The 17,328-nt window shown below is 36.8% G+C and overlaps 1 protein-coding gene across 2 annotated transcripts in view; it reads left to right on the top strand.

The window, feature by feature from the left end:
* Positions 1-2,095: 2,095 nt before the first annotated feature.
* LOC137924103 (max-binding protein MNT-like) overlaps positions 2,096-17,328 on the top strand; it is a 39,650-nt gene continuing 24,417 nt past the window's right edge. Inside the window, exon 1 of one of the 2 annotated variants that reach the window (XM_068767425.1) lies at positions 2,096-2,229. In XM_068767425.1, coding sequence (XP_068623526.1) covers positions 2,160-2,229 — 70 coding nt within the window. In that variant the 5' untranslated portion in view covers positions 2,096-2,159. Of the gene's footprint in view, positions 2,230-12,601; positions 12,613-17,328 lie in introns of those variants that run through there. The other variant, XM_068767424.1, reaches the window with a different exon arrangement.

Raw genomic sequence — 17,328 nt, 5'->3', positions numbered from 1 at the left:
TCTAATCACATCCAATATTAGTAGAGGGTAAGTAAACCCTTTCTAAGTACGCTATTTATATAATATTCATCAATAGTATTCAATTTGATGTAAATAAAATGAAAAAAGCAAAAATGAAGCTCTTATAATTCAAAAAATAAATTGTTATTTTATTTTGTTATAACCTAACACAATAATTTTATATATTTAATAATCTATCTGCTTTATTGTATAATGATAAAGACTTACTCACTCTTTCAGTTACATATTTTCTTGTCTATTTTTTTCCTTTAATGTTATTTAAAAAGACAAAGCCTAATGGAATTATAGTAATCCAAAAATTCAAATAAATCTTAATTTATATATATGTATATATATATATATACATATATATATATATATATATATATTTCTAAATAAAATAATTGTGATATTTATTTTATCGGAATTTATTCAGTAGAAATTAAAACATTTTGGTTGACGTTTAGAAGAAAATGGCCTATCTTTAATACGTGATTGTTTAATAAATTATATAGGAACCGTTATGACAGAACTCGTTCACAAAATAATATTTAAACACTAACTAATGACTACTTACGAGAAATTAAAAATAATTTGTTTTGTGACATTATGTACTTTCCACTATATTAATTCTTATTTATGGTTGTATGTTAAGTAATTTTTGTACTAAGATTTTATTAATATTTTATTTTTAGTCCAAAAAAAAAACAAAAAAAATAGTATTGACTCTAATTTTAAAATTGACTTAATTTCGGAATGAAAGTATTGATAGTTAAGAACCTAATTAAAGACGTCTTAATTTCGCTGATCATATGAATTATTATTATTTTTACAGTCTTGTTTTCCTATGAGCTAATCAATGACCCTTAAGTAACTTAACTATGTTTTTACTGTTAAAAAATTTGTAACATATTCTATGCCAATTATTTACTTTAATACTCGGTAGGATATAAAAACTTCTTTAGAATAGCCAAGGAATTTGAATGACATCACTTTCGAAATGTTTTTATTCACAAAACAGTACCATACCATCAATGATAATTAGTAAAGATTTTAAATTTATGAAAGATGTGAAGTTGTGTGTTCGTAATAAACGACCTAACCAACGAAATATTTGTTTCTAGTGTTACAAAGAAAATATTAACAATTAGTGGAATTGCAGTCAATTAATATCAGTTTGTAATTAATAAACAAAGTGATTACCGGGTAAAGGTGGTAATGTAATAAATTATGAACCAAATACTGAATGACTGTGTTTCTATTTTAATTCTTTAAACATGCCTTGCTTGTATATTATAGGGATGTGGTTGAAATTAAAATAGGATAAACTATTAAAGAAAGTTGCGAATTCTGTGCAAAATTTAAGTGAAATTTTAACTAGTTGTAAGTTTTTTTATTCCGCGCGCAATGCAACCGGTGAAGTGAAAGTCGGGTGGAGCGACGCACGTGCTGTGCCCGATGTATACAAAAGTAGGCGAAACGCGAACGCCGGCCGCCGAAGTCGCCGACCGAACCTCTGCGAGCGAGAGGAACAAAAGTATTAGATAAACAAAGCGCGAGCGGTCGCGTCAGCGGGAGCCGACCGTAGGGCAGCAACTGTTACTAGTAACTCCTTGATAAGGTGGGCTGAATCGCATCAGCAGATAATTTAAATCGTCTGCTTTTTACCTGACATATTAGGAACGTCAAGAAGACAAAACCAAGTAAAAAACACATTAATATTATTATTTTATATAACTCGAGAGGAAAACAAGGCAAATAAAAAGTTATTTAAAAAAAACAGTGTAAACTTTGTCTTGTTTTCGCGTAATGTACATCTAGTAAATTAGTTTTGTAATGTAATAATATATGCCTATAATAGTTCTTAATTTATCGGGAGCTCCGTTTCGTTACTCGCACCGGAGTGATGAGTAAGGAGCGAGCTAATCAGCTGTTCGCGGGATCGGTACATCACTAGCGGCGTGCATTCGATCGCTGCAACAGCATCGATCGCGCACAGGCAGCGCGCGGTTGGCGCGTGGTGCCGGTCACGTGACCGGCGCGCTGCGCTGCGATTGGGCGGGCGGCGCGGCGGCCACGTGAGCGGCGCGCGGCGCGCGTGGCCAGTCGCGGCGTGACAGCGGGCGCGCTCGTACAGCGCGCGGCCGTGCCGCCTCAACATGAGCCTCCTCGACACGCTGCTCGAGGCGGCGCGCTTCATCGAGCTCCAGGAGCGTCGCCTCCAGACCGGTAAGTCCCACGGCGCCCCGCCGGTGCCCTTCCGCGCTCGCTGCTCGTGTCGCAAAACCTAACCTCGCGCCCGCCGCTCTTGACCTTGAACGCCACGCACCCGCGGTCCGCCCCGCCCCACGTAAACAAAGGAAACCCGAATTTCGCCGATGGCATCGTGTAAACGTCGTACGGCATTTCTCCGCTTAGTTTGAGAAAGATAAGTGATTTTCGATAGACTGCTATCCGCCGCCTAAACAGAAACCATGATCTAGTTTCTAGTTGCACGCGACGAAAACCCCGCGCGAATGTTTTTAAAATTCGCCGGGCGAACGACTCGTAACTCTCGTAAACTTTTATATAACTTTTAAGAAGTGCTCCGTTTACGACGCGAGTGTTGTACTTGTCGTACAAGGTAAGATTTGTGAAGCGTAATTTGGATTTACGCTGTTTGGCCGCGTAGCGCGCTCGCCGCCGCCCTGTTGCGTGTACGTGGGCGATGCCGCTTGTTATTACACCTCGCGTGTTTTCCTACATCGGCTGCGTGGAGCGGCTCGGCGTACGATGTGAAGAGGCTTCGGCTAGAATTTGTTTTCGCGGTTTGTGTGACGCATCGGACGCACGGGCGCGGGACGAGCGTTCGGTCAGCTGATCGACGCGTGTGCCGGGGCGGGAGGGGGTGCGGTGCCGTGAAGACGACCGGCTTTCCGGGGCGGGACAGGCCGCCGATGTGCACACGCATCGTACGCGCCGCTCGGTGCATTCATAAACACTTTAAAAGTACATAGTTTAAAAAAAATGAGTTAAAACTGGCACAAGGCGCAGTTGCGTAACGTGCAAGCGCTCGACGGTGTCGTGTCGTCGGTCAGGCGTTGTTCTCGTCGTCCCGGTACATTATCGAAGCAGATAGGCTCGGTAAATGGCATCACGTATCTTTTCGTCATATTTATACCTACGTACGCAACGAGAACTCAATAACAGGATAAGACTTCTCAGAAAACGTTTTGTATATCTGTCTTTTGTTCTTCATTTTGATAGTATTTACAATGTATTTGTATCATTGTTTCATACCGAGAGTAATGACGTGTGAATATTTTATTTATGATTTACATTAATGTAAATAACAAGAAAGTTTCAGTTTCTGCAAAGTTTCGATGATATTATTTTAAAGTAATTAGAACTGACATGTCATTGCGTCATATTTTACATAGCGGCGAGACAGACAGCTTTTACAGCGAAAAGAGTAACGACGTAGAGGCACGGCGAAAAAAAAATGCTACAACACGACAATGCAGGCTTGTATCTGCATCCAACAAAAGAACACGCAACGAAACAAAAGGAAAAGACTTGGGAGGTAGACAGGAGCCGCTTATTTTTAGTACTAGACTCCCCATTCAACTATTATAAGACAAAAAACCTGGAAAGTACATTCACGTGCCTGCTTTTATTTTCATAATGTGTACGATTTTTTTTTCAAATTTAAAGTTGGTTCGATTTAAGAAATGACGTAGGAAACTGGCAACTTTAAGGAATCGTTGAGATTTAAAAATCGAACGTACGCTATACATATGTGGTAAGGCAGAGAGTATAGCATCACCGGCAGGCAACGGGTCCGACCGTAAGCAGTGTTATCGTGTTTACACGACACTTATCAGTGGACGCGAGCAGCCACTCGCATTCGCCGTAGCCATACGCGTGCCGTAATATTGAAATAACTGGCCTTATCCGCGCTGCCACGCCAATTTGACGCGTAATCCTCAGACGATAACAACTTGAATGCTTTAAATCGATTTAATTTATAAAACTGTTATGGGTGGAATCGATTTGCAAAAAAAAAAATTCTTTTTAGGTAAAAAACATGTATAGTATTTTATTATTTTGAGCAGTATTTTGTATGTATGAATTCTTTTTATTAGGTTTTTAATCTATTATTGCAAAAATATATTAATAAATAACAGTTATATATTCTTTAAGTAGAGATGCACTGACAATGATTATGTAAAAATGTCCATAAATTTTACATTAATATAAAGAAAGAAAATACTTAAATTCACATTTAAAAAAAACTTAAAAGTCACGAGGAAGACATTCCGAGTCGACAGAATTTCATAAAAAAATTTATCGGTCAACAATAGGAATTATACCTAACGCTTTTTACACGGTAAATACGTATCTTAGAAAAGTGTGCAAAAAATCGTGTAAAAAAACATATGACATGATAAATTAGGGTATATGTTCAACAAGTTTAAGAATGTGTGTATGATACAGAAACTTTAAATATCTTTTCTAAAAACTGTAAAAAAGGAACAACAATAAAATCCATATTACTACATAAGTATTCATAAAACGAAAGCAATTAATTTTTATAACAAATAAATAAAATGAAATTAGTGTACAGCCAAAATTCAGTCTATAAGAACCGAAATGCCTTCATCAGCAGATACGACAGGTGTGCAGATATCAAGTGCAACTGTTTAGTTTAAAGAACTTTGTATTCTCCCAATTGTTCTTTGTTGCTGTATATATCTATACAGTGTATCTAGCTTTCAGAAACGTAGATATGTTTCTCTAAGCACTCAAAATCAGAAAAAAAATTGTCAGGATTCGTATTAAAACGCGTAAAAAAGCTAATATATTGTTATTGGTGAACCGCGTTATTTAAAAATCGTATAAACAGAGTTGGGTGTATTACCGAAAATTTAGCTGCCATACAGTAAAGAATCTTTTTGTTTACTATACAAAACGAGCGAAAAATCGTGCATCACGAAGGCTCGCGTAAGGCCGCGCGAGTACCCGGCGAACAGAACGGTGAAAGGGATCGTATGACCTCGCCACCTGCGAATGCTCTGAGGACGCGTGCGCCGTGCTCCCGAGCCGGCCGTGCCGACATTTCCACCACTCATTGTTTAGTTGCACGGAATTGAAATGACAAACTAAATCGGAGCCCCCGCCGGGGCGGAGGCCCAGCGATTGCTACGTGCGTCTCTTGTGACACGACGTTCACCCATTCGAATAAGGAAGCCACCGCGCGTTATTGAAACTGCAATTTGTCATCCATTAGTCAAGCCCGTCCAAGTCCAATAATTTAATGTATATAGTTTTTAGCCGGTACTATATTTTATATATACTCAAATGTTAATTACGTCGGCTTAACACATTACTGCATGATTGCATTTTTTCTAATAACAACAGTTAATTGTTGCAGTACATATTATTTAATAACTTTATAAGTTGTAGTATATATTTAATAAACGTAATTTAGTTATCCCTGTCGTTATTTAGATTATCTTTAGTATTTATTTACTAGTATTAACTTTGACCAAGTAATGAGGAGGCAGGTATTTTTTTCCAATCAAATAGTGCGCTCCATTACCGTCTTCCGACGTGAATGACATCCTAAGTAGTGAAATTTATCATCATCATATCAGCCAAAAAAAACCCAATGCAAGGGTTAGGCCACCTTCAAATATCACCACGATGGCTGCTGCACTACCCGACAGCGACAAGGGCCTAACTATGCCCCGTCTACCTGTTCTTGGTCTCCATTTGAGAATATTTCACCAATCGTTCGACGTACGTCGGTGACATTGCTTACTAGCGAAATTAAAAATACGTAGCGTATGATATTTAGATAAGACATAAACACGGTTTTTAATTTCGAAACCCGGGGTCACATCGTGTCATGTTCATCGTATATGGATGTCACCGTAAAGTGAATGCTCTCGCTTCGCGAGGAATTAATGTTTATTCACTATTCACCAGTTCAAAAGTCAGTGACGCCGAGTGCGCCTCGTACAAATCAATTTTACATAATCCGCTTCCGTTCAAAGCGTCGACATATTCCATTGAAATATTCAATATTTCTTAAATCCTATCCCACATCCGCATCGACGAAAACCGAACTTAGACTTGTAAATACAGCGCTAGGAGGAAGCCATTTGGAAAACCAAAGCGTATTCACGATTTGCCTATGCATTAGATGACAACCGCTACGCCCGTAATATACCGTTACATGCCTAAATTCCGAATGTTTTTGTATTTTAACGCATTAAACGTTTGGCCTAAGTTCAACACGCTTTTGTTTTGCGTCTTTTACATATAACCTATCGTTAATACCAACTACGAGTCTTGCGTGCATCTTATGCATTAAATCCATTAAAATTGGAATTACTTCGTATGAAAGAATATATAACAGTTAAGGGAGCTCCTAGAGAAGACGATCACCAACGAACAATAAGATTTAAGATATTTCAAAACAAAAAACCGACTCTATTGGTAAACAGTACTGCCGTAACTTAAGAATTGGTGTCGCATTAGAACAGTAGTTTCTAATGCAATCACATGGCTAATAAGATGTCATCAAGTTTAACGGCGACTAGCGCAAATGCGAAGTTTTACAAAAAAATATTAAAAATAATAATTACTAAAATGTAACTCTTGATGATGAAGTCAATACATATATTCACTTTATTACCTTCATTATTTCAGCCGTCCATTTGACTTCAACTGCTGCACATAGATCTCCTCCATAGATTTCTTATAGAAGTGGTTGTAAGCGGCCTGTATACAGCGTCTTCCGACGATCTTATAAGATACGCTGTGCGTGCTGGTGGGAGAATTCACACCGGAATCTTAAGAGCTCAGCGGCCATTTCTTCTGTGCGCTATGTAGACCTGCTCATTGCCACTTCAACTTGCTAATCCGCTGAGCCATGTCTATTATTTTTATTCAACAGATCTTCCCATTCCTTTATATCTCTATTCACTCAAAACATAACAAATAGCTAAAAAAAATTATTAAATTAATGAAAATGTAGACGTGAGGTCGTCACAGAAAATGAATCTAATAATTTCTATGGATGCCAAAATATTTTGAATATTTTAGAAAGGAGGTTTTCTAAAATTCGATCCCTTTAAAAATTTCTTCTTTAGTTTATGTTGTAATACCTGTGCCAGCGAGTTCGCGTGGAATTAAAAAAATAGGTTTGGTTTAATTTTTTAATTAGATTTTTTTTAAAATAAAAGTAGCTTAAATTATTGTTTACATCAGCTAGCTGCCAATATAAGTCCCGTCAAAATCTGTTGAGGCATTTCAGAGATTAGCCGGCACAATCAGACAGACAAACATTTAAAAAAAAACGTACTTTTGGTATATGCACCGTAAATACATTCGTATGGATGTAGAAAAAGCGGTTATTTTAATATTACAAACTCCAATTTCTTTTATTCGCAAAGATTCATAATAAATTACTTTTCAATTTAAAAACTTTGCGGTTGATTGAACTTGACGTAATATTTTATCAAAAATTTAACAAAACAATCGGACTACAAATTTAATAAATATCAAATGTTATAATTTAATAATATATAAATAAATTACTTAAAAAAATATCACAGGTAGGAATATTATATTATATAATTCTTAAAAAAAGTATTGAATCGCGAAGTAAAGATAAAAAATTAAAAAATGGGATGTCGGACCTGGTGACGTTTTACCATGTAGCTAATTCCAATTCAACATAGGTGAGTTGTAGGCCTAAATCTTCTTTAAATTCAAACGACTCCTTTGTTTACGCTTAGTATACGCTAAGTGCAATTTCTAATATCATTAATTAATACTAGATTCAATTCTAATAATTAATACTTATAATACTATATACTTATAATATATCTAATAATTAATACTTCGTCGACCCCAAAATCCAGTTTTCATTTATATCGGTAAATTGACTTTCGATATAATCGAACCTTTCAATGAAATAGTTAAACATTGCTCCTTTTTTTGGTAACAAGACGATAAAATTAAAGTCTCTTACAACAGCGCATTATCCTGACATCGTCATTTTTTATATATATGTAAAAAAAAATTGATATAAAACAAAGGTAATAAATAGATAAACAGAGTATTATTAATAATATCGAAAGAGGTTCAATGCTTCTTTCCTTGTTACATTCGTAATAGGATCAGTCAATTTGTTTTAGTTCTAATTTCACAAATACTAAGAATGCAGAAACTTAAAAAGGTCAGTGATGGCGGAGCTATTAACAATGATAGCAAATTAATTAAATATAACCAAAAAAATTGAATAATTTTTTTTTGGTTTACATGGTTTTTAATTCATAACAGTTTATTCTATTTATAAATTTTGAACTACTTCTGATATAGACTCGAGGAAGTGAAAAAAAAATGTTAGCTACCTTTTTATAATTTATGAGAATATATAAGCATTTTCGTAAAAATTGCTAGCGAGACCTCTTAAATCTCAACAATTTATGTTACCCTAGTACATAACATTAATGTACCGTGACACTAACCAGAGATTTCTATACCGTGCTGACGTTTTAAAAGGCTCGTGTGGCTTACACATACATTTTATCATTTTGCACAATAGCTTTTACAGCGTGTACACATCTACATCACTACACGTGTCGCCTCGATAGCTCCGCGTGTAATTTGAGCCACGTTCTCTAAGCTATCCGTAAACACGTTATGTTATTGCTCTGTAATGTTCCCACTTATACATAGTGCGATTTGGTAAATTATATCTCTAATTAAGCTAATGCTCAAGCGTTATAGACTTTTGAATACAGGGGTGATATCGGTCCTGTAAATTGAAGAACATTTAAACTACCCTTAAGTTCTATCTACTCAGGGATAAAACTCGCCAGTCTGGCAGCATATTTCGATGTCTAAAATGTTTGTTATTTTTACAATATTAAATTTGGCAATGTATACATAATGATAGGTTATTGAAATTAAAACTTTTAATTATCGAAGGCACATTTAATTGGACAGTAAAAACCTTAAAAGCTTTTACACCAATTACCCGGCATAAAGTGTTCGTCAATCATCTTCAATACAAAATATTTCTATTGGAATGCAACAGGCCAAAAACTTCTGACAGTACAAAATATGCGCGAAAAAAATAGCAAACAATTATTAATATTTGTATTTAATGTTTCAAAAACGGTTCTTCATATTATACTCATATTATCATTACATTATTCATTTTTTCTGTAATCTTGTTCTTTAAGGCTTACACCAGTAACTGATCACCCTGTGTATAATACTATTTCTAGACTAAACAGTAAAGAGAAGAAGTATATTTTACCTCTGTCGTTTAGAAGTATGAAGCCATGCGGTTGTAGTTAACACAAATAATTCTCCGCACACACGTCGTTGACAAGGTGAACCAATTCCTAGAAGCAGTTGCACGCTTCCGAAACCATACAGGAAGTCTCGATGGAACCTGATTATTATGCGCCTTAAGAAATAGTCGCAATGATTTCAATGTTATTTTTTATCGATAATACTGAGATATTGGTGGTGTTAATTAATTATTGTTGTAAATGCATCAAACATAGATTTAATTTTAAAAGAGCTTAGCGGTGTAGCTTATTCACGGACTAATTGACAATTCAAAATTATGCGCCTGCTTGATGTTTTTAATATGAATATATTTTATAGTCGTCGAACCGCCCTAATCGCAGAAACTTTATTTTGTTTTCACATAGAATTACACCTTTTCTTAACATTGTTAAAGGCACGGGTTAGGAGTTTAACAGAGAAGTACCCAAAATAAAACACGTAGTTTACTGTTTTTTTTTTCCTTGAGGAACATTTTCCTTTATTCGTCATTATGAGGGCAAGGATTATGTCTGTATAGAATCCCCATAATGTCCCTCTGTCATTGTTATAAGACCCGGGAAAGCTTATACACCATCAAAACTCTAGGGTAGGTCTAGGGTAAAAAATCTCCTCTTCTACTCGCAAAAAAGCGCACTGAAGTCTAACGCAACTAATTTCTCGGCCTCTTTGTCTAATGGGGGCAACTGATTTTCGAAAAAATACTTAGTGGCCAAGGATACCGAGAAAGTGAGTACTCTCAAGAACTTCCCCGATGCCTGCGGCGGATTTGCGCTTTAGCCCCTTTGCCAACCGTAATTCGGTAAAAAAGGTCTTAGGTTAGGTGTTCTTTTCTTCCTGTCTACTTTAAACCAAACAAGTGAGAGTCCGGTCCAAGAAAAACATAAATCGATAGTGGAGGGTTATCATGTCCGATAGACAGACTGTTGCCGCATCTACACTGCTACCCCATTTAATCTGGAGGTAGGTGCTGCTGCATTTAGCTGGAGGGTAAGTGGACCGATCCTGAACTTTCTCCACGACTCCGCCTCCACTGTAGAAGCATATGCTAGCCACTGAAGTAAACTTTGGACTTCTCAAGTTTTCCCAGAGCGGCCACCTCGAGACGGCATATAAGTTATCTTAGCTTCACCGTGGGTAAATAGACCACTGCTCCCAGGACATGTAACCAGAGGCTTACTATCACTAACGTATCCTGCCGCAATGAAAATTTTATTCTAGACGTTCGACTCTACAATTTTTGATAAAGCCTTAACAATAACGAAATATTTACGAGCTTTTACGACTTCAACGCGATCTTTAAGTGTTCCTAGTACCCCAGAACACCTGTACTCGGTCATGTCAGCCTAGTAGAAGTTTTATGTTTGAAAGAGCATTAGGTAACTCGAAGTAATTGGCACTTTTTACAAAGCTTTGATCTCCGGTTCGAAGTGTTATGCGGTAGCGTATAATGAATTCATTACTTTTATCGCTAACACTGACTGCATGAGGGAGCTTTCGCACGATACCGACTCCTATCTCGACATCCGGTGGGTGGAGTCCCCCTTTGCATTTCCACTTCGACTCCCGTGTCGCTTTGTGTTTCATATTGATTGCAGGAATTACAATGAGATTTTGTATTGCTTTATTACATTAAATTTATTGCAAGTTGAAATCATAGCTTTATCAATTTATATTTTAAATGTATTTATTATAGCTTTGTTAAATAGCGAGCGACATGTTGGTTTTAATAATAAAAAATAAAAAGAAAGATGTGAGACCACCTTTTAAAACCTTTATTTAATTGTTTAACTTGAAATATCTACTTATCTGAAAAAAGAGATTAATGTATTTTCTAAGCTATATCAGCACTTAGGAGCCATAATATGTGATTTCATATTATCTGACCATTCCATAAATAGAATCTAGGCGTGATGCTAGGTCGCATCGCAACCTGCTAAACCGGCAGGTGTGGTTACACGGGGCACATGAAGCGGGGGAGGTGCCTGTGCGGTCGTGCGGGTGGACGGCGGCCCGGGCTGCACGCTGCACCGCGCCAAGGTCAGCCGACGCACGCATGCGTCGTCCCTCCCCGCTGCCCCCATCGGAACCTGCAGCCACTCTACACTTATGTGTTCCTGTTAGCCGCTCTCCGAATAACGTTCACTCCCTCCTTTTTTAACTTTTCCGCGATGCGATACATTTTCATAACGTTCCTTTAGGTTTCACAAATAAAAATATAATGCTTGTGCCTGTTCAGTTATTATACAACTTGGCGTTTCGAATTAAATTCTACAGACGTTCGATATATGAACGAGTCTCATATATTCTACCGTAGACATAAACATTATGAATTGTACAGATAAAGATAACACGTGCCAGTTGCTCTCTGCGTAGGCGCGCTAGATCTGCGAGTTCGCGTACATCGCAAACGCAGCAGAGAAATCCAATTACTCCCATTACATTGTGACGTCGAATTTAGTTTCACTTTATCAGCACTTTAATGCTCTACTATAAACCTAACGTCCTGTTTATTACGTTCGTTTTATTATAGTTTTAAATAGCTGTCACCGAATTCGGATAGCGACGAGGTGATATACCGTTCGACTTTTAAATGTAATGCGAAGTTCGTGCGTGAGTTTTTGTGAGGTGTTCAGAGTGTAAAATATTTTGCGTTGTAAAGAGAACTGAGGTCATCCGTTCTGCCCACAATTTATTAGAAAGCTAAAAAGCGTCGCCAGAAGAAGGGGCGCGCGGGGAGGCTCGTCGCGGTCCGCCACTCGGTCGCCTCCTACGTCCGCACCGTTGGCCGCGCCGCTCGATTCGGTTGCAACGTTCCATTCACCTTATTTGCCAGCGTCGAGGTTCAGTGACTCCGGCGGCGACCGACTAACTTGTCGGACACGTCACCGGCGCACTCATGCCGCCGTTTCATCACCCGCGGCCTATGCGCCTGTTAAAATTCAGCCGGTGTTCGCGGCGCGCCGCTGCGACCTCGTTTCGCTCGCGAGCGCAGCGCGCACCCCGTGCTGCGTTATGTAAAGTGCTGAGGCGGACGGTGCAGCGGCGCGTTGCGCTCGGCCGCGTGCGTTCGCCTCCCCGCTGCCCCGCACGCCGCCGCCGCCACCCGCGCTCCCTCCCCTCCCCGCCTTGCGATTTCGTCGGTCGGTTTGACTGGCGCGGGCCGCGGGGTTCCGGAGGTCGCGCGCCTCCCGCCTCTTCTGCCCTCCGAGACGGAGAGCGGTGCGCTCAGTCGTCGAGCGGAGTGCTCCGACGTCGGTCGGTATTGTAGTCCGGCGGTCGCGTCGCTTCAAGCTGTCGGTCAGTGTGAGACGCGTCGGGCGCGTGTGCGTTTGCGGCGGTGTCGGGTGCGTTTGCGACGGTGTCGGTGGCGGGCAGGCTCCGTTCGGAAATAGCGTGCGTGCGTTATCATCGCGACCTCGGGCGGCGAGACGAGATAGCGCGAGGTCGCCGGCACCTGCGTCGCGCCGCGCCCCACGTGCGCGCCGCGCCGCTGCAGCCGACAATTAGCGAATGTCTGCGACCCTCCGCCCTCCGCCGCCCCTGCCCTGCCTTGTCTGGACTTTTTACCTTTTTGGACGCAAATCGAAACTTAACATATCCTAGAATGGTTCATCTCTCAGTCGACTATATCCATAAAGCCGTCACCTCGACGCGGATAACAAATGGAACCAGATAAGGCTCTAGTTCCGCGACTAGCCATTGAAACATATAGTCATTTCAAGTTTAACAATGGACGCGGATTGTAAATCATTTATTTCGTAATTAACAGAGAACCTCGTATGTTGCGTAACCGTCATAACAAAGACCGTGGCCGTACCTGTTTTTGTCCAAATTATTATTTTGATTATAAATTTAGCGGTTATATTTATTCTTTGATATCAGTTTCTCTATTTGCTGTAAAATATTTGTTATTAGAAACTCTTACATCGTCTGAAACATTTTGTAAAACTATTGAGTTTCAACAGCACGAAAGATATTAAAAATATCGTCTTATCGGTTATTAACTATTATATCTTATGAAACTTAATTCATTGTCATCAATATTGACACCGCTATTATGATCACTTTGTTTTCCTCAATGTTAAATCGTGAACTAATATCAAAATTTAAAAATTTTTTATGAAATTTATATGTATATGTATGTGCCCAGTCGATAATCAGACTAGTAAAGGTTGAGTAAGCTCCCGGATTTTACACTCTCAGTCGAGACGGGTTATGAAAAATTTTGAATTTTTTTTCTCTTTAAATGTATTGATGACTAAAAAGTAATATTAGGTTGAAGTCTAGTGCTGTCAGATGTGTAACAAATAAGTTGATATTTTTAAATTTTGAAAGCTAAAAAGATTTAACGTATAATATATTGTTTTGAATAATATTTTTAACGTAATATTTGCAATCTATCACAAGAAATACCATTGAAAATTAAAACAGTAATTAAGCAGGCAATACACTTAATGTTATTCAAGGATAAACATACCTTGTCATGCTCACAAAACATAAACAATGTGTAATGCGCAGAATGATCATTCCCGCGTGCTGCCGAACACGAAAAGAAATTATATTAATGTATTTGTTATACTGGCAAAATATTTCTGATTAATAATGTTAAAAACTTTTACAAAATAATACAGTCGTTCAACGTACGACTTGACAATTCAATAATTCTCATTATTTAAAAAAAATGTGGGAGACTTACAGATTTTAAAAAAATATGAAATCGCGTACAGATTACATAAAATCACCTGCGAACTTTTCGAGTATTTCAATCGTCCTTTGTATTATCCTATTAATATAAAGCAAAAATGATTAATAATTTAAATGGAAAATCTATTTTAACAATCTAAACTAATTTATGTTTACAATCATTGAATGCTACGAAATACGTACATTTTTGAAACCAAAAGTTGACGGGCGATGCATTGCCCTCATAATACGCTCTACCGATTACATTCCCGGGATTTTAAATAAAATACCTGGTCAATAACTCGACAGTTTCAGTGAAAATTTATTACGTCATTTTATCAATATTTTTGTTTGATAAATTCTTTCATGTCAAATTTCCTTTTTGGAGTTTATATATTGATTGGTAATTGTTGCAAAAGTTTTTTTTAACGGCCATCTTAAAGCTAAACTTTAGTATTACAAAGGCCGTTGGGACGACATTTTTAATTTTTATATTTAACACTCACAATTTTTAAAAACTTTTTCTTAATATATTATCCTAACGTTCCTTATTGTTTCTTAAAATTTTTAGGTAAGGTGTACCATAAATTAATTGACAGCAAATAAGCTTTCCTTCGCCCATTAAAAGTTTTTACACGTAACCAATCGCTCTTTATATTATATAGGTAGTGGATAAACTATAAAAATATATCATTAACCTTACATAGCATATTTTATTTAATGATAGGTTAGGGTTGAATTTAGTGTCTCATAATCTGTGCGCATTTGAAAAAAATGTTATTTCAAACTAATCACATTATCTGTCTTATTTTATGTCATATGATCATGGTAACATGCCCATTAAAAATAATAGGAAAATGTAAATTTTGGTCATTGTTAACTTCATTTTTAATTGCATGAAAATGTTTTTAAAACACATGATAGATTTTTCAGGTGTTAGCCACTACAAGGCTTTCGTTCGATTTCAGCATGATGTTTGTTTATGGGACAACGTACATATACATGTATGAAAGCTATATCACTCGCTATAATTTTATCTTTATGGTCGACGGTACAGAATTAATGAGGTCCATGCAGACTAATTAGAATGTCTATTCATCCTTCACGTGTTGTACTTGACACGATGAGTAAATTCGTAGATATTTTTTTACGTAACATACATTAGGTAGGTATAGCTCTATTGTAATATCAGACAGCTGATTCAGCTGATAGAGTTTAACGCACCTGCTTCCGATTTTATGGTTGGTGAGTTTATGTTCCGTGGTTAATTGTTAATTAACACATTATTGCGGTGCGCTTGAATTACATAGGGCTTTTTATTTAGTAAAAAAAATCATTTGGTGTAAAATCTCAATGTGATTGTTTTAAATACAATTTTAAAATTTTAAGTCTTAATTAAATATTGAAAAAGTTTGGACATAATTTTTGATCTTGTGAAAGATTTTGTAATTAAAAGGAGACCATTATGGTTTCAAAATGGAGAAACTACTTCGGGTGCAGCAGTCAGTCAGCAACAAGCTGTAATATGCATAGTATACGATAAACATAGTTTATATTACGTAATCAAACGTACTATATAACTATTGATATTTAAACGTCAGTGCAAATGAGTTAATATATATGATAATGACACATTCATCATTAATTCATTTCTGAACGACATCAACCAACCAGTAATCTCGGAGACAAAGAATTCATCATCGATTAGGTTAGGTCAGGCTGCGACTTGTGTCATTTTATGTTTAAAAAAATCAGTCTAGTATGAATTATTTCATGGTAGTACAGACTACACTTGTGTTTTGTAAATTGATTATCCTTGACACAGTTTCACACATACGAAAATTTTCCGGAATAAAAATTTGTTGCGAGGAAGAAATTCTTGTTTAAATGAACCCTCTTTTTAAATCATATTAGACTTCAAAATTACTATTAGTTTAATATGGGTCTGTATTTATAGCAACTTGCCACTGCAGACTTCGTAGTTAAAAGTTTTTTATTTAAACGTATTTTATAATGAAAACTTATTTCATACACGGCAAGACTTAATCCTAACATATGTTTTTCTTTTGTTTCGACTCATGTAAGTTATTTGACAGTTAGGTACAAATATTTTAATTAACTCTATAGATATTTAAAAAAAATACCTTCATGCCTAAACGAACATACTAAAATATAAAAATACCTAAACTGATTGCGCTGGTGTATTCAAGTTTTGCATTTGGAGAGGTATTTGACAGTTCATTTTTATTTTACTAGTTTTCATGCAAAATTACTATATTAGGGGGACCGGAAAGTAATGTCGTTTCTGTCAACATATTTTACAGAAAAACCGATTGAATGTTACCGCTCCGGCATTGAAAATTTGTATACTAGATGACAAAAGGTTGTTGATAACGAAGGTGAATATATTGTTGATTATAAATAAAAACTTGTTAAAAATGTAGTGTGAATTTCACTTAAGAAAGCCACATTAATTTCCGGTCCCTCTAATTTATTTTTTATAGGTAAAATAGCTGAGAATAATTTCTCATTTTTAATAGTATTGACGTACGAATAATTTCGGCGAAATGACTGTAACGATATAAGATTCAGCACAAAACAGCGTGTACACTCGTTATCTTAAGTACACAAAACAGCACAAAACGGCTACTATACACTCGTCTTAACTACAATATCACGCAAAACGTACTTGTCTATTTTCCTTAATCTAGTAATTTTATTAACTATATAAGCCGTTAGACCGCCCTTTTAACATATGCACGGCGATTTTTGTGCACATTGCTGTGAACATAACAAGGAAATAAATTTTGTTTTCTACTTTTGTTATAAGCATTTTTTTAAATACGTTGTATCATTGACTCATTATTTTGATTTAATATATATATTTATGTGAAATTCCTTCTTGGAATATATGTATAAATAATATACTAGATATTCCATAAATCAACGCCAATTGTTAAATGACTGTCAATTATGAAAGTTCTATATAAATGTTATAAAACACAGTTCACATTGCGGCTTGAGCGAGCTGATGTTCCCGAGGTAGCCCTAGAGCTAAATTACATAAACAAAGTTTAGGATAAGTGCCTTCTGCGCCGTTTCTCGAAGATTGCGGAATCAGTAAATGCTAATAAAGAAATAGTATAGATGGAACACATTTACTTTGTACATTTAGCCTAGTGTAGTCTCGAAGTCTGAATATATTGTAAACGTCATCATCATATTAGCAAACAGACGCTCACTGCGAGGCATAAGACTCTTCGAAAGATCGCCACGATTTTTCGCGAC

The sequence above is a fragment of the Battus philenor genome, unplaced genomic scaffold (assembly GCF_028537555.1).
Source record: "Battus philenor isolate CCGP_79_NKW_IND1 unplaced genomic scaffold, ilBatPhil1.0.hap1 SCAF_23, whole genome shotgun sequence".
Taxonomy (NCBI): Eukaryota; Metazoa; Arthropoda; class Insecta; order Lepidoptera; family Papilionidae; genus Battus; species Battus philenor.
The sequence above is the reverse complement of the archived record's forward strand: the minus strand, read 5'-3'. Positions and strand labels throughout refer to the sequence as shown.